Source organism: Microplitis mediator, chromosome 1 (genome assembly GCF_029852145.1).
Source record: "Microplitis mediator isolate UGA2020A chromosome 1, iyMicMedi2.1, whole genome shotgun sequence".
In the NCBI taxonomy this organism is placed as follows: Eukaryota; Metazoa; Arthropoda; class Insecta; order Hymenoptera; family Braconidae; genus Microplitis; species Microplitis mediator.
The window spans coordinates 3,740,160-3,758,648 of NC_079969.1; the positions used below are offsets into that span (position 1 = coordinate 3,740,160).

The 18,489-nt window shown below is 32.3% G+C and overlaps 4 protein-coding genes across 5 annotated transcripts; 2 read left to right on the forward strand and 2 right to left on the reverse strand.

Moving 5' to 3' along the window:
• Positions 1–2,407: 2,407 nt before the first annotated feature.
• On the reverse strand, positions 2,408–6,676 carry LOC130672212 (putative gustatory receptor 28b). The gene is made up of 5 exons (XM_057476631.1): positions 6,579–6,676; positions 3,974–4,609; positions 3,448–3,519; positions 3,287–3,376; positions 2,408–3,191 (listed from the first exon to the last, which is right to left on the reverse strand). Exons 2-5 carry the CDS (start codon positions 4,595–4,597, stop codon positions 3,123–3,125), a joined length of 855 nt encoding a protein of 284 aa, XP_057332614.1. The 5' UTR covers positions 4,598–4,609; positions 6,579–6,676; the 3' UTR covers positions 2,408–3,122.
• A 606-nt stretch (positions 6,677–7,282) lies between these two features.
• Positions 7,283–8,224, forward strand: LOC130678550 (uncharacterized). The gene has a single exon (XM_057485823.1). It carries the CDS (start codon positions 7,283–7,285, stop codon positions 8,222–8,224), a length of 942 nt encoding a protein of 313 aa, XP_057341806.1.
• A 1,114-nt stretch (positions 8,225–9,338) lies between these two features.
• Positions 9,339–13,886, reverse strand: LOC130672194 (uncharacterized). Its single transcript, XM_057476599.1, has 7 exons — positions 13,270–13,886; positions 12,651–12,798; positions 12,323–12,457; positions 12,033–12,250; positions 11,035–11,261; positions 10,494–10,958; positions 9,339–9,810 (listed from the first exon to the last, which is right to left on the reverse strand). Exons 1-7 carry the CDS (start codon positions 13,804–13,806, stop codon positions 9,459–9,461), a joined length of 2,082 nt encoding a protein of 693 aa, XP_057332582.1. The 5' UTR covers positions 13,807–13,886; the 3' UTR covers positions 9,339–9,458.
• Positions 13,887–14,052: 166 nt separating this feature from the next.
• LOC130672201 (putative gustatory receptor 28a) lies at positions 14,053–18,374 on the forward strand. 2 transcript variants are annotated; one of them, XM_057476620.1, is made up of 5 exons: positions 14,053–14,220; positions 15,821–16,846; positions 17,706–17,777; positions 18,078–18,167; positions 18,234–18,374. In XM_057476620.1, exons 2-5 carry the CDS (start codon positions 15,887–15,889, stop codon positions 18,297–18,299), a joined length of 1,188 nt encoding a protein of 395 aa, XP_057332603.1. In that variant the 5' UTR covers positions 14,053–14,220; positions 15,821–15,886; the 3' UTR covers positions 18,300–18,374. The 2 variants fall into 2 exon arrangements, with proteins under 2 accessions (XP_057332603.1, XP_057332596.1); XM_057476613.1 differs by lacking the exon at positions 14,053–14,220 and having other exon boundaries at positions 15,613–16,846.
• Positions 18,375–18,489: the final 115 nt, after the last annotated feature.

The window sequence follows — 18,489 nt, forward strand, 5'->3', positions numbered from 1 at the left end:
TACCCGTATGAAAATAACATATATGGTCAAAATATATGATAAATATCAGAAAATATATGTGGCCAATTTAACTATATTTTCTGATATATTTTTTTTTATATTAAAAAATATAATATTCATCATATATGAGTCCGTATATGTTTAGCATATATAAAATATATATGTCAATCATATACAAAAAATATATTTTTATCATATATGAAAATATATATTCTTGTCATATACGAAAACTATATTTTTATCATGCATAAAAATATATATTTCTATCATATACGAAAAATATATTCTGATCATATATAAAAACATATATTTATATTGTGTATGGAAAAAAAAAGTTTCTTATTCGTATGACCAACTCCAATTAAATTAGATATAAATTTTAATATACTCTTTAAATTGCAGTTAAAATTTTCAAAATTAGTTAATTTGATGCGAATATATATACCCATATGCATATACATACACCGAATAAAATATATGCTTAAATATAACAAAGAAAATATATGGTGTCATATATAATATAAATTATATGCTACCATATATTTCATTTCATATAAAAATTTTATATTTTTTGAATATAAAAGGAAATATATCAATACAATATATTATAAGGTAAATGTAAATGTATATATAGCTTAATATAAAAAACATATAAGTTACATATATGGAATACATATATTCACTACTGTATATATTTTTATATTAAATCGACCAAAATCTCTATATGATTTTTTATAATATACAATATAATATATCATATGTTTTTTGTTGCAAACATATATGATTTTATATATTTTAACCATATATTGTTTTTTCATTCGGAATTGCAGTATTGGGTCTAGAAGGTGCGCGCACGCATAAACTATTTTGAAAATAGTCAGAATAGCTTCCTAGGAACACAAACTGTCGACATTTGATGAAAATTCGATTTTTGAAAATACGGATGACAACGAAAATGACCGAAGTTTTCTAAAACCGTCGATTTATAGAGAGAAGTTTAAAATGTTAATAATGATAAGTAACTGGCTGGGTGGACAGTACATTCACTCATTATTATTTTTCTTCGGCTCCTGAACCCTTGTCATTAAACAACAGTGTTGGCAACCATACTATAATTATTGTCGACATACTATAATTCACACGTACTATATAGAATGACAGCAGGATATAATCTTGAATCTACAATAATTTCGTGTTTGAAAATATTGCTTTCATTTTTAAAAAATATAAGTTTTTATGGAGTTTCTACTTTGCCACGTGAAATCATCTGGTGGGACATTCGAATTTCACGCACCTAACGTGATGAAATTCAATTATTCTTTCATTCTAGCAGTTTACGGTCATATCTTGTTGTGCCCTCCATCTATCGGGGAGTTATGGTTTTCGCTCTGACCGACTACTGACGGTAAGTCTGGAAACAACTTCAGATTCGAAAGTATTTATCGTTAGGGGGCAAGAATTGTTGGCACATTGACAACTGTGGAATAGTACACGAGCAAAAAGATGTTGTATCATGTATACTTTAATCTAATATGAACAGAAAACACTTTCGATTTGGAAATCTACTCTAACAATATGTGATAGCGAAGAATTTTTAAAGCTTAGTAATAGATGGCTCCACACATTACATTTTTAGTGAAAATTATTGCTAAACAGTTTAAGATCAAACTCAAAAAAAAAAAAACACGGTAATGATTACTATGGTAGTATGGTAATGATTATCATAATATTATGGTAATGATTCCCATAGCGTGAGGAATTTTTAAATATTATGGTAATTGTTGCCATATATTATGGTAATAATTACCATGATACGGTGGTAATCATTACCATCATATCATGGTAACTTTTACCATACATTATGTGAATTATTACCGTAACAGATGGTAACATTTACTATGGTATACGGTAACAGTTACCATAGTCTGCGATATCAGCTACATTAACAGCATGTAACAGTTACTATCATACCATGATAACGATTACCATAATTTTACAGGAACCATGCCGATATTAAATAGGAATGAAACCAAAATTGATAAGAATAGTTACCATAATTTCTATGGGCGCCATTCCTGTAATCGATATTTGAAACAAACCTGTTACCATACGATATGGGAACCATTTCCATAATATATTACAATTCTTACCAAAAATTTCCACTGTTCTACTCATCTTAGCACCTAATTCTTGAAAAATTAGTCTGTACGAGTTATAATAATAGTCCTGCTTACAACAATCAGCCAAATTCTCATTATTATTTTTCTTCATAAAGAAGTTTTGTCATAGAGCGGACACCATATTTTTACTCTTACCGTATGAAAACAGTATTGTTGTGATTTTATTCCAACATGCAGTAATTAGCGTAAAATATTGAAAACTCTGTGTCTGTCCATTGTTTGAACAAAGTCTATAATTACTAATATTTTATTTCGTGCTTTTATTCAGTATTAAGAATACGAAACAAAGATTATTAAGTATATAAATCGAATTTAACAAGTGTTCATTCACTGCATTTTGAGGTGCGAAACAACCAATCAAAAATTCGCAGCCTGCCCTGATTAAACAACTGAATTCGACCGAATTAAAAATTTTAATTCTGTTATGTTCTGTCGAATTCTGCAAAACAGAATTCAACTGAGTTGAAAATTTGAATTTGAATTGAACAGAATAAAACCGATTTAAAAATTTCAAATTCGTTATAATTCAGTTTAATTCGGATTCAGAACCGGAAATTCGAGAATTATTTTCGAATTAATCAGAATTAAACCGATTAAAATTATTTAAATTCGTTTTAATTTGGACAAATTCTGGTTTTCCAGCCGAATTAGACAGAATTCATTTTTAAGTTAGGTACCGAATTAACAGAATTTATCTGAATTAAATAGAATTAAAAATTTAATTCTGTTTAATTCGATCGAATTCAGTTGTTTAATCAGGGTGAGGTGTCTGGTTGAAATAAATCGATTGCTGCTGGTGTAATTTTTAATGCAGCCCACTGACTTTTCGTTGCATCAGTTCATCAAAAATGCGATGTGTTCTAAAATATTTACACCGATTGTCGAAAAAGTTATTCAGAAGCATACCGCTATAATATTTCTCAGCTTTTTCTATTTCGAAATTCAATTTTTTGTTTTATCAACTTGAAATTGAATAAATATGATCAAATAAGTTGCTATTGCGCCAAAAATCTGTGTAAGAATATAAAACGAATGTATGAAAATTATAAGGATTATTTTATATATATTATATATATTTAACCAGAATATAAGAAATAATTACCAACCATTCTTAAGACCGAACAATCAACTGGGATAATATTATAAGCAGTAAATTGAAAATTTTGATGCAGCAATTCGAGTGAAAAAATTTTAAACTGAAAAGTTAACAATTTTTATAGTACTTAAAAAAAATAAATAAAAACTAGTCTGGGAAATTAATATTCACTTCATTTCTTATTTCTGGGCTCATTAAACATTCGTGTAAAATTTCTTGAATGATAATACCAGTCTTTTTTATCTGTAAAAAAATTACTAAATGTCAATAGTTACAACAAAAATTGCGACACGATTTCTGAATAGTGAGAGTTAACTAAAAAATCAAACTAATAACTATACTACTGTTTTCGAGCTCAATTTAAAAAATACTTGGCAAGAAACTGCTATTATAAAATCTTCGAATATAAGTTCGTATTTTTGAAAATATTTAGAAAACGTAGCGAATAACAGTTATTTGGTAAATATCGAAATTGCGATATTTCCGAATCTAACAATTCCGGATTTTGGCCTCAACTGTAGATTTTGGACTAATTTAGTCCTCATTTGTCAGTTTTTGTCAGATAAGTCTCAATTCAGATATCATATGATATCACGTGATCGGATAATCCGATTTAGACGCCTTTTGCAACAATCGGAAGCTTCTATCGAGTTTCCGACATTCGAAGACTAATCAAAATAAAATCAAAATCACTCACCTGTTTTTGAATTTCAGTTGCCATCATAGCAACAATCAATATTGAGAACAATGTCATCGAAATCCACGCATACTGACTCGCTCGTCGTAGAATCAAATTTGAAAACATATAATATTTGATAAAGGGTATTAACAAGTCATAAATGTATATAATTATACATGCAACACAGCGCGGTATAATGAACAGCATTCCAAAAGAATAGAAATTTGAAATTTTTGAACACAAGTCATACAGCTTCGCATGACAGCGTTTCAACGCAATTACTTCAACAATATACTTCTTACGCACGCTAAATTTTCTGAGACTGCCACTTTGTAGGTGTGCATTTATGGAATGCTTCAATTTCAAAAACTTATTGTTGATGCTTTTGAATTTTTTTTCGATCATTGCCAATGCAATAGCATATTCGTTTGCGTGAAAACTCAATAGAATACTTTGGTAAATGTACAAGAAAAACGATGTGAAAAATTGTTCGTTCAAAAATAGTTCACTAATAATGACACAAGTACAAAAAACTATGTTACCATAAAATATCCATGATAATTTGATTGTATCAGTATCTAATGTATCCATGTCTCGCAATCGTTTTAAGGTGTAATCGACATCAAAAAACTGATTCGTCATTTTGATCAATTTCTGTTGTTGTACCGAGAACATAATAAACAATGTAATTATAACTATTGTTGAAAGATAGCTCAGCACTAATCCCAATAATCTTGAAAAGACCGTCTGCTTTTCTTTGTACAGGTCTCTGAATACATTGGGTAGGACATAAATATTTATGACAATTAGACCGAATATTAATATGAAATTGTAGTATTTCAAAATTTGAGTGTATTTGTAAGATAGTTTAGAATTTCCATGTTTGTCAATTTTAAATGGAGCAAATCCGATTAAAATGAAAAAAACTTGAATATTTCGTAGCATCATAATTATAATTAATTTTGCTGATGAAAATTATGAAATTCTTCAGCTGAGAAAAGTTTTCGTTGTGATTCGTAAAAAATTATGAATAATGAGAATATTGCAATGAAGTCATAAATCTAATGTATACCGTCGATAATAAAATATTTCCGCCATTTTTACATCATGTGATTACTTGGCTTGAATTATTGAATGATGGAAGAGCGATCAGATTTGTGATAACGATAACAAACTGTTTTGAGATATTGATTGCTCTGTTGTGAGTAATGAAAAAATGCAATTAATAGAGCTGCGTAATTTTCGTAAATTTTTGACGCATTGAAATAGGCAATCTATCATTTTGTATGATTCAAAAAAAAAGTATTCTTGTGTAAGAGCCTTGTCCAAGGCCCATAGTTACTAGTGTCTTCTTCTACGCATATGTCTTGCGCAAGATGGTGTAGCAAGGAACAGACTTAAAAACTGTGTATGATTTGCTCATGGTATTGTAGGCAAGAATATTGCAGATATTTCTAACATGGTGCAGCCAAAAGTATCTGACGCATTTCTTGCGCAAGAAATCTGCGCATGGTTCTTCAAGATCTGCTCAAGACGCGCGTTACTTTCTATACTATTCCTTCCCCCACCAGTTTTAACTTGCGCAGATCTTGAGCAAACCATGCGCAAGGTAGATTCCACATCTGGTGCCGATTTTCCCCTAGAATTAAATAATAACTTCACCAGAATTCTTGCGTAAGGCTGGCATAAGACTTGCAATTCAAATCTGCCCGAATATCTGTAGCAAGACCCATAGGTGAGTGGCGCTAGAAACTATCGACCTTCCCATGTAACAATCTTATAGCAATCGTGTCCAAATCTGGTCACCAGAACACTAATTCTCTACGTCTTTACATAACTATGAATCCTGCTGCAGACACTGGTACAAAGTTTCAAATTGCAAGTCTTGTCCGAGACTTAAAAAAAAACTTTGTTTTATGCTGTACTTGAAGAATTGGACAAGAATATTGAAGATATTTTGCTCAAGGTGCATTGGTACAGTGACTTGAGCTAATCTTGCACCAGAAATTGCTTGCATATACCAACGCATATCTTGCGCCAGATCTGCTCCAGAAGTGTCATTGCACTGTCTGTCTCATTTCTGTCTGTCACTTTTCCCCTCCATTGGCATACGATACAGGATCCTTGGGTAAAGTGACAGAGATAGAAGTCAGATATATAGAGTGTGATATGACACTTCTGGAGTAGATCTGGCGCAAAATGTGCGTTAGTGTCTGTAAGTAATTTCTGTTGCAAGACTCGCTCAAGATACGCCTAAGTAAATTTACTAACACATCTTGAGCAAGACATCTTCAATGTTCTTTTGTACAATATCATGTGCAAGTCCTGCAGCAATCTTGTCTTAGAATCTCGCATTAATATCTTTTGACAAATTGATAGGTATATAAAGACGTAGACACCTAGGGTCTTTCCCAAGATACTTTCATAAAAATAGTACAAGATTACTACAAGATTGTCTTGTGTACGTCATCTTGAGCAAGTCTACGTAGTATCTATCAAAAGATTCTTGTGATCAGTGCTTTGACCAGCAACTTATGATGAGAATCATTACGTGGGTTGAGAGCAGGCTTGTGCAAACCTTGAAAAAACTTATGTATAGGTTATCATTTAAAAATATACTCACTATCGTTCTAATATACACTTCAATTGATATTTTTTTTATAATTTACGCATCAAAAATACCAAATACTGCCGATAGTTTCATTGTAACTTAAACTATTTATCGTTATAAGGAAACATTTACAATACATTAATTTTTTTCCTCGCCTTAGAATACACTTTATAGTCATGAAATACTCATTCAAGTTAATTACTATTGATAAGACCATACTAATTGATTTATTATCTACTATCACTGTTTACGAAACTTGAGCACAAGAAGTAACTCTGCCTCATTCAAAAAAATATAAAAATAAATAATTGCTATTGTAAAATAAATCGTGAAAATTATTTCCTATTAATCTGCTATTTTCTATAAAAAAAAATCGTGATGTCATAAGCCAATGATAAGCCGCAAGGTCTATAGTTAGCGTTTTAAAAAAATAACTTTAGTCGTAGACAAGTAAATAAATAAATAAATATAGATATACACGTTTATATAAATATATATACATATATACATATATATTAGTCATCGATAATTATTTTTGAAAGTATTTGTTACCTCAACGTGTATTATCTGAAGCCATTATTTGGACTCGATATTTAACGGCAGTGGTATTTTAAAAATATTTAACAAAGTTAGTAACAGCAATGCAAGTAATAAAGTGACATCGAAAACGAACGATAGTAAATGTTATCATATTAAGTTTGCTTTGTATTTTTAAAATGAGTTATGAAGATAATTCAAGTGTACGTGAAACTTTTACATGGTGCTCTGTTCCGTACAAACAAAATGACGTAGTATACTCGGATTTTTTTACCATTAAAAATCATGGCAATGTAAAGTTTCGTATAAAAGCACATCGCGCTAAATACTCGAACAATTATTATGTACTACACATTCAAGTACAGCAAATAAGCCAATATAAATATGCTAAGGCAGATGTAACGATAACAATTAATAATTTATCGTTCACGTACAAAACTTCATGTTGGACGGATTACACACGTGTTTTTTGTTTTTGTGAGTCTAATTATAATGATAAATCAGACATTAAATGTGATATTACGTGGTATGGTTTCATTAAGTCGGAAGTAGCGAAACGTCATATTTTGACGTTGGATAGCCTGGTTTGGCTTACACCCAGATATTTGTTTTCCTCGATCAGAAGTGACGTCACGTTACGTATTGGGTACAAATTATTGTATGCGCACAAAGTGATACTGTCGGAATTCAGTCCCATTATTTGCGCAATGGTCAAAGCGGATCCAAAAACCGCAAGTGCACGGTCACAAGAAATTAGCATACCCGATGTCGAATTCGCTATAATGACTGATATATTGAGGTATATGTATACTGGAAAATTAACTCATAAAATAGACAACCAACGAATTGCTAAAGTTCTTGTTGCAGCGGACAAATATCAGATTGAAATGTTGAAAAAATATTGCAGCGATAAGTTATGTCGCAATTTAAAGATCAACAATGTTATATCTATTTTAAACATTACGTCTGAATGCAATACGCCGGAGTTTCACGAACGGACCATGAAGTTTTTGGTTGATCATATTAAATATTTTGATGTATTGGTTGTAATGGACATTGCGAAAAAAACTAAATCGTATTATAAATACTTCGTTAAAGCGTTTGAGGAAAACAAGAATTGATGTAATGATGTAAGAGTGTCTTGTATCATGTTTTATTGTAAATTATTTTATATTAATAATGACAATCAGCTAATGACAGTAATTTTTATTATTTTAAAGCAGTTAAATAAATTTTGTTATCAGTTTGATTTTTGTTTTATTACTTGACAACGTCCTATTACTTCTGCATGGCTGCCCCAGTCAAGATATTAAACTTACGTCAGCTTATTAGCTTCTCAATTTGATAACTCGTTAATAAGTATCGCTGAAATAAATAATTGATACACTTCATTTATGCTCGAATAAATTATTTTTGTCGGTTAATTATACACTGTAAAAAATCACCGGGGTAAATCCAAGCGGTGTAGGTGTTAAAATTGGCGGTGTTAAATTTCAACACCGAAAGCGGTGTGAAAATAATACCGCCGCCGATGTAAATATTCTTTAACGGTGTTAAAATATTTTACTTTGGGAATGTGTGCATATGTGTGTGTGTGCGCGTGTTTGAGTGCGTGTGTGTGTGTGTGTCAAGATATTTTTTGCGTTTTATAAGCTTCCTAAAATTAATACTCTGAGCGGACGCAGTTAACCCCGGTTTAACACCGGTATTTTAACACCGCTGAATTACGCCTTCTACACCAGTGTAATTTGATTTTACCACCGCACGGAGTTAAAATGAGTCCATTTTTAACACCGCTTTGATTGGATAAAAATGACCCTGATAGCAAACTGGTGACAATTTACTGCCGCAATCTGTCACCAAATTGGCTGCAAAAATTGACATTGCCGTAAGTTGATGGCAACTTTCTGAGAAATTGGGTAGCAAAAATTAGCATCCCATTAGTTGATGGAAAATTGTCACTTTTCCTAGAAAATTGGCGACAGGTTGCGGCAGTAAATTCACGCCAACTTTCTGAGAAACTTGTAGTCAACAGTTACAAAAGCTGCAAGTTATCAATTTGACCGCCGAGTGCGTAGTCGTAATAATTCAAATTTCCCGGTTAAAAATTTTAAAAGACTACATTTGAAAGAACGATTTTCAAAAATGTGGCTGAAAACACTAGCTTTGTAACTTCTTCTAAAATTTGCAATTTCGCTAGCGAGGTTAAAAAAAGATACCATTAATTTTAAGCATATAATTTATTTCGTTGATAATAAAAACAATTTTTTGTCTACTTTGATCTTAATTTAAATTTTTACGGATCTAAAATTTATTTGTGCTTATAAAGATATCGAATTTATTATAACGTTTGACTTATTCCCGAGGAGGATCATAGACAAGTGGTTGTTCATAATTTTCTTTGTACTTATTCAACTGATCATCAGTTATAGTCGTCTTTATGTTGTTCGATCCATCGGAAGTACCAATTTTAAAACTCAAAAATCCTCCAGATCCTTCGTAACCTCTATGAATAAGACCGATTTGGTTAATAGATGAAGGTATCTTGCTTTCGACTTTTTGAATATCAATCAGAGGAATCGTAGTCTGACTGGCATCTTTCTGCATTTCTGACGCTTGAAAACTTACGAACGTGTTCGGAGTCGAGTCAAGATTATTGATTCTGTATTTGGTTGGATTATCCAATCCCGGTAGGGTTAATTCTTTTCTGTAAGAAATTAAAAAACAAGCAGGTTGTTGAAGAAATGCTTAAGTATTCATCCTATAGCGCAGTTCGATAGTAACCCCAGTGGATCCAAATTTCGGTAATTACTCGGTAAGAAATGCATGACGTTCAACACCATGCTGGTATGGTCTCAAGACAGATACTAAAATAGTATGTGAAATATTCTAAGACAGTATTGTAACGAGTCCCAGAAATATGGCGTTATTTACTATACTGTATAGTACTGGAGCTATTGTATTGCTCACACGTATGCATAGCAGGCACGGCGAAACAGCATGGTCCTGAGAGCCATACTGCAATGCCGAGGGCACAATGCTACTAGTTTTTCCCGCCATAATTTCTGGCGTATCAATCAATGTATACTATCGTATTACCACCAAAACTATGTAGATGTCGTTAGACTAGGTTTATCTGCCAGAAGCAATGTGGATACGGCAATGCAGTAAGGGCCTGACGGCCATACTGACATTGCGGCGTCCACGCCAATTATCGCCAATGTTACTATTCCCGCAATGGTTGAATCATCTATGCACACAATTTTATAACCTATAAAAATCTTCGATACCATACAGTATGGCGTTCGAGCCCATACTGGCATAGTGGTATCCGCAAAATATTTCTTACCGTGTACCGTAATTCGGATTCGCCAGGGGATCGTCTGTTACCTGTCTCGGCTATAGTCGTCCGAAGGCTCTATCGCGTCTTTTGGGAGTATCCAATAAGACATGTCTCCATCATTTGGGTTCAACTGACCGGTTTCATAATCATATGGCGTAACTTGAACTTCTATTTGAAGTGGACTCAAATATCGACCATGATGATCAACTTTGTCAGGAAGTTCATGAGAAAATTTCACACCCGTAATGACAGTATCGATAGGAGCAGAGATATCGTCTAAGTTGATAGATTTTTGCTTATTCCATAGAACAGAATAATTTTGATTTACATTCGAATGTGGATTATTATCTATAGAACTGTTATATAATTTTTCTGTAAAATACGGAGTATTTTCTATGGGCACCCATTCATTACTTGCAGTTTCTATTGCATTTAGTCCCAAAAGTTTGCCTTGTTTTATTTGGACGTGTATAATGTTATCTTGTTGAAGAAATCGAATGCCCGTTACGACTCTGATTAATAAAGTATTTAAATTAATGGTGTTATTCAAAACGTGATTGGTTAATATTTTGTAAGTAAAGTAGTCACTTATTTTCAGAAACATCTGATTGCTGCGGCACTAAGCTTACAGCACGAATAGCATTGTTGAATACAATCGAATCTTGTATACATGTGCAGGTACAAATATCACATTTAGACAGTCGCAACCTTGAATCATCGACGTGCTTTTCTGTACCCGAACAATTAGACTTTGGTCCGAAGAATAAGTCATTAGATTCAATCCATTGATAACGTCTTGGAGACTCATCTTCTGACTAAATAGTATTTTCACCAACGGATTAATATTAGAATGTTATAGTAGTGGACTAATAGTAATTTAGTTTTCAGCTTTGAAAGTAATTGACTTTCCTGATTGAAAACTCCGATTGAAACCAATGAATTCCGATTGAAAGTCTATCGGATTTCAATCGGAATTCAGCGGTTTCAATCGGAGTTTTTAATCAGGGTTATGGACGATAAAATAAAAATTATTAACAAGAAATACATCGTGATTTTAATTTTTAGGACATTTATCATTGGAAAATTAAAGAATTCCGGGTAAAAAAGTTTCAAACCAAAAAAGTAATGAAATCTTTCCTCCGCCGAAAAGTGGCCGACAAAAAGCTCAAGTAGTGAACACAAAATTTTCTATTTTATATTGAGTTTCTAGAAATTTTTCTTTTTATAATTTCGGTAAAAAGGAACTATTGTCAAAAATCGACCGAATCAATTTATCGGCCAATTTCCAGCCCGTTTATTAAGAATAATAAAATTTCAGCGTATTTTCGGCCTTTTCTAAAAAAATTCTATGACTTATGCATAATTTCAGCCAAATTTAGGTCTCTTTGAATAAACTTCTATAGTTTCAGCGTGATTTCGGCCAAATATTTTTACCCGGGATTGTAAAACTAACGGATATAAATGAGTTAGCTTATAAAGATAATCAGATGTTATATTTATGACTGATTTCAACTTGTTAATAACTTTAAGTAATTTGCCGAAAATTTTCTGCAGTGTGTATATTGTTCAAATTTAATAAAACGTACTGAAAATTCACATAGCTTTACGGATCCAATTTTCCCACATTGATACAACTTTCCGAAGCATGGTTTCTCAGGGGTATAGAGGGTTTCACTGTGACGAACAGTGCCGTTTTCTCTGTCAATATCTTCACAACTATTGCGACAATTATTTTCTTCAAATCCTTCTCTTTCGTCAATCACTATTTCCTGAATAAAGTTTTCTAATTCTTCGTACGTTACTCCTAGTGGAATAGGTACTGGTTTTGTGAATAATGAATGTTTCATTGTTAATAATAAGTATCGGTATTTATTACCTCGGATATGTTCTGGTGGATCAGTTGGTACAACCAAAAGATTGCGTTGAATAGCATCTGATGTTGCTAGTAAATACTCTTCTGATCTTAGTACAAGTTGTGCTGAAGCTTCATTGATTTCGATGGTAACATTTTCTGAGAAAAATGAAAAATCAAGAAGTAACTAACATTAGAGTCATGTGGGGCAAGTGTGCAATGTAGGTAAGTGTGCGCACTTGGCCCACATGAGTCTATAGATAGAAAATAAGTTCAATAAAAGTCGGATTTGAAAAAGAAAGAAAATCATTATTACGATTCCTATTATTTTGAATAATATTCCTCTACTTACGATTCTCATACGCATTCAATAGTTCATAAGCCATCACAGTCACGACAAATCCTCTGATTTCAGTAATTACCATAACCTTATTGATTAAGAATAAAAGTTCATTTAAGGAAACATCTACTAAATTTTCCAAATCTTGATCCTCGCTTTCCTAACAACGTTATTAGTTTACATGAGTGATTTTGAACACAGCTTGTAGTACTATGGTGTCATAGTAAAGCTGGACCATTTTGGCCACCCTGGGGGAAATTTTTCGGACTTTTCTCTGAATAACTCTGAAAAAGTCTTAAGAACTTTGAAAAAGTCTTTAGAATTCTAGAACTGATTTTTTCAGAGAAAATTTCGAAAAATTTCCACTAGGGCACTTAATAGAGCTTGAAATACACACATGCGAAAATTACCCTGTCCAAAAGTTCTTATAGAATCCACTCAAATGGGTCAAAAACCGCACAGGAACCAATGCGTCTATTGGTTACTGTAACCATTGAAAATTTTACTACGGCCATAGCACTTTTTGCATGTTTATTTCAATTTCTATTGGGTGGCCAATATGGTCCGACTTTACTATGACACCATAGCATTCCAAACGAGAATAAATAAACATAATAATCTAATTGCTTACATTAATTTGATTAATCAATTTGTCTTGAAGACTGGGGTCGCCATCAATGGAAACAAAAATTCGATGCATGTTATCAAGATTACTCGGTAAATTTACCGCTTCAAAATACGTTATTTTCGAGATGAAATCATCTTTAGCTTTGTCGAAGTCAAAATTACTACTGTCTTCCAGGTAGGAGATAAATTTTTGGTACAAATCGTCAATCAGGTCTATGTTGGATTCAAAAGCTTTCAATGCATCTCCAAAATCTCCTTCCAGCGGTATATTGTGTAAAGACATTGTTTGAGCAGAAACAAGATCATCTTGGGGTATAGTCAAAGTTGATATTTGTTGGCGAACTTTGTTCATTTGATCGATTATCGATTGTAATTTTGTATTCACATCATGCGACGAATTCAGTACTTCTAAGCTCGATGAAGTCACGGTATTGGTAAAGGAAATTATTTCTTGAATATCGTTTACTGATACCGCATCGATCGAATAGATTCGAGTAATCGTTACAAAAAATATATAAGAATTCACCATAAATTTAAACATTTTGTTTTTTTAAGAATTATAATACTTTAGAGTTTTTATGAAAACGCAATAACTGATAACTTTCTGCAGTAAAACTGTACAGTTGCATGTATTTGAAACTCAAATAATCAATAATTACGGGTAGATAAAGTAGTCACGAAACTTTAATATGAGGGAATAATATCAAAGTAATTATTGTAGAAAACGATAACTAAAACTATAATAAGTCACTAAAAGTCAGTGGTTCAGAAATGCTTATAATAACAAAGAAATTTATAAAATATAATTTTTCGTTCGCTTCTATGCGCTAGCGGTCTTGCAGAAGACTTTTCTGATATCAGGAAATTCTATGGGTCCCATAGAAAATCTAGACCAAGGGCTCGGTATCCCCTGTGGTGACCTCTTGAACCAGGGGCTTGGGACCAATACATTAGGGTGAGCCAAAAAAAACAAGCTATCGAATTTACGTCTTAAAAAGGACCTATATATCGAGAAAAAAATTCTCCCATTGGGCAAAATTTTTAGCTCAATTTTAAAAGATGTCGGTAGCTATTTGAAATTTCCCATTTAAATAACATGCAAAAAAATTTTTTTTGATTAAAAATATTATAACTTTTGAACCGTGTGAGACAAAAATTCGGCTCTAGAATATTCTTGTAGGGGATTAAATTTCTTAAAAAAAAGTCCTGGGAGTCGAATTTGTAAACTTGATATTTCGTATACTAACAGGCTATCAAAGTCTAGAGTAAACAGAATCATACAAATTTAAGGCTTTATTTGGATTTTCCAAATACTTTTCTTTTATTGTGATCGATAACAAAATATTATTTGTTACAACGTGGATATTGTTGGTGATTTCATTGCACTACATGTAGAACAAATTTTCTCGTAGTATTGATATTTTTAATATCAAAGCCTTAAATTTGTATGATTCTGTTTACTCTAGACTTTGATGGTCTGTTAGTATACGAAATATCAAGTTTACAAATTCGACTCCTAGGACTTTTTTTAAAGAAATTTAATGTCATACAAGAATATTCTAGAGCCGAATTTTTGTCTCACACGGTTCAAAAGTTATAATATTTTTAATCAAAAAAAATTTTTTTGCATGTTATTTAAATGGGAAATTTCAAATAGCTACCGACATCTTTTAAAATTGAGCTAAAAATTTTGCCCAATGGGAGAATTTTTTTCTCGATATATACACTGAAAAAAATAATCGCTAGCTGCTAGCGATTTTTTTCTTTAGCAGCTAGCGATTTTTAATCATTAGCTGCAAGCGATTATTTCGCTAGCTGCTAGCGATTTTTTCTTTAGCAGCTAGCGATTAAAAATCGTTAGCTGCAAGCGATTATTTCGCTAGCTGGAAGCGATTTTTTCTTTAGCAGCTAGCGATTAAAAATCGCTTGCTGGAAGCGATTATTTCGCTAGCTGGAAGCGATTTTTTCTTTAGCAGCTAGCGATTAAAAATCGCTTGCTGGAAGCGATTATTTCGCTAGCTGGAAGCGATTTTTTCTTTAGCAGCTAGCGATTAAAAATCGCTTGCTGGAAGCGATTTAATCGCTACCTGCTAGCGAATAAATCGCTTCCAGCAAGCGATTTTTAATCGCTAGCTGCTAAAGAAAAAATCGCTAGCAGCTAGCGAAATAATCGCTTGCAGCTAACGATTAAAAATCGCTAGCTGCTAAAGAAAAAAATCGCTAGCAGCTAGCGATTATTTTTTTCAGTGTAGGTCCTTTTTAAGACGTAAATTCGATAGCTTGTTTTTTTGGCTCACCCTACAATACATTCATTGTTTTCATTAAACTTTTAAGGTTAAGGGTTCAGTTTATGCAACATACTTCTTCATATGCAACATACACTTCACTTCGAGTACTTAATGATATTGCAAATCAATCATAAAAATAGACAGACTGCACTTTCGTTAATCTACATCATTTATCTGTTGAATTATTCACATACTCATTAATCGATTAAGTCATTAGATAAGTAGGATTGTATTCACAGTATTGACCGTAAATTTCTCCTTTTTCAGTGCAATCCACTTATTCTGATAGTTTTTCCCATTCGGAATATTGCGACCAAATTATTCGCGGGAAAAATGTTTCTGTTAAAAATACAGATTTTTATTTTCTATGTTTTCGGATTCGTTCCATTTACTTACAAAACGAACAATAATGCGGTAGATAAAAAAAAATTTGAGTCCGATGCAATAACATTCGTTCCCACTGAAGTTCATACATTTTATAATTTAATTTTGATAATAGCAATTATTGTTGTTAACTCTATTTACATTCCCGCGACCATTCAAGATTACTATTCAAAAGATGATATGGATTTGTCAGCAACGTTAAGCTTAGCGATAAGTTTGAGTGGCAATAGCGTGTTAATTATTTTGTTGTTATCATTCATTGTGCAACGACAAAAAATAATAAAACTGGTGAACCAACTTTTGGATATCGATGTCGCAATGAAAAAATTACATCATATTTATAAGCCAGACTTTGAAAAAATTGAACTATTGTTTATATGCTACGTCAATACAATCCCGTGTGTTATAATTATGATACTTTCCTTGTACATTGATGCTAAATTTATCAGCACTATGTGTTTGTTCACATTCCATACCTTTGCTTTCAATTATTTAATAATACAGTACGCAATACTTCTGACGATTATTGAGAAAAAATTGAAATGTTGCAATGACGGATTTTTGAAATTGAAAAAGTCGATAGAACTACAGTTTCGGGTGTACAATACTCAGAAAAATACACTGGATAAAACGAGTATTATCGAAATATTTGCACTGAAACGTTGTCATACAATTTTGTGTAGGCTATGTTCTGATATCGCTGATTTTTATTCCTTTGGTTTTCTGTACATTATTCCGTACTCAATCGTCTGCGTTATCTTAAATATATATGACTTGTTGATACCTTTCTTGGACATATATTCAACTGAAAATATCACTACTCGACGTATTGGTAATATTGCTTGGATTATGTCAAGACTGTTTCCTATATTAACTACTGCAGTGTGCGCTACGAAAGTTAGTAAACAGGTCAGAAATCATGAATTGAATCACTAAATTTCATTGTAAATAGCATTATCCACACGGTAAGAAATATTTTGCGGATATCACTATGCCAGTATGGGCTCGAACGCCATACTGTATGGTATCGAAGATTTTTGTAGGTTATAAAATTGTGTGCATAGATGATTCAACCATTGCGGGAATAGTAGTTGGCGGGGACGCCGCAATGTCAGTTTGGCCGTCAGGCCCATACTGCATTGCCGTATCCACATTGCTTTTGGCCGATAAGCCTAGTCTAATGACATCTATATAGTTTTGGTGGGGTTCCATGACAACTGATCCCCGACAAGTAATCACACGATTATTGATCCCACAGACAACTGATCCCACTGTCAAATTCATAAAATAATCAATTATTAATTCATTACTATGACATGAGTAATTAAAATTCACTGTTGTAAATATAAAAAGTTAAATTTCGTAAATTAGTTGTTGATAAAAATCAATTGTTGATGGGATCAGTTGATGGCACATCTTTTGGTGGTAATACGATAGTATACATTGATTGACACGCCAGAAATTATGGCCGGAAAAACTAGTAGCATTGTACCCTCGGCATTGTAGTATGGGTCTCAGGGCCATACTGTTTTGCCGTGCCTGCTATGCATACGTGTGAGCAATATAATAGCTCCAGTGTTATACAGTATAGTAAATAACGGCATACTTCTGGGACTCGTTACAATACTGTCTTGGAATATTTCACATACTATTTTAGTATCTGTCTTGAGAACATACCAGTATGGTGTTGAACGCCATGCATTTCTTACCGTGCAATTTAAAACTATTATTTCAATAATACCTTCAACAACTATTTCTTTTTTTTTAGATAAAAAGAACGAGCAGCGTTATTCAGGAAATTTTGTTCGAATGTTTCATGAGTCCAGAAGTCAAAAATGAAGTATACATGACAATTAATTTATATAGAAAGATGGGGAAAATGGGACCTGGGGCCAAAACGGGCAACCCCTAAATTTTAGATAATTTTTATAATTTTGAATATCCAAATTTTTTTTCATCAAAAAGAGAAAATCCAGCCATTTGGAATAAACAAAAATCTTTTATTTTTTTGGCTACCCCATTTTCTCTACCTTTCTCATAAATCTAAGGAAGGGTGGGGCAAAATGGGCTTATATATAAGCCTCCTTCCCCTCCCCTTCATAGTTTTGGAAAAAAATTGATTTTATTATGAATTTTGCAGTTGAAAATTTTTTCACTCGAGTTGTTACATAAAAATTTCCAATTCACTGCATACAATGTAATACCAGTTGATTGTACTATACTACGCACGGTAAGTAATGCTTATAAAGAACGATTTTCACTCTAATGATTACTCGAACTTTTTTTTGATTTATAGGTCTTCGGTGCGATAGCCACCTATTTAATAATATTCATTCAATTTCAAGTTGATGACATGGATTAAACACGGACTAAATTTTTTTGAAAACTTAACCATCTTTTGGACCACTTCTCAGGAAAGAATAAACCCATGCTGTCACCTACAATGCATTTGAAAATTTTATTGAGAAAACTCTAATATATTTCCAAAATAATTGCGTTGGTTTCCAAATCATTAAAATTATTATTGAATTGAATTATGAAGACTTGCGATA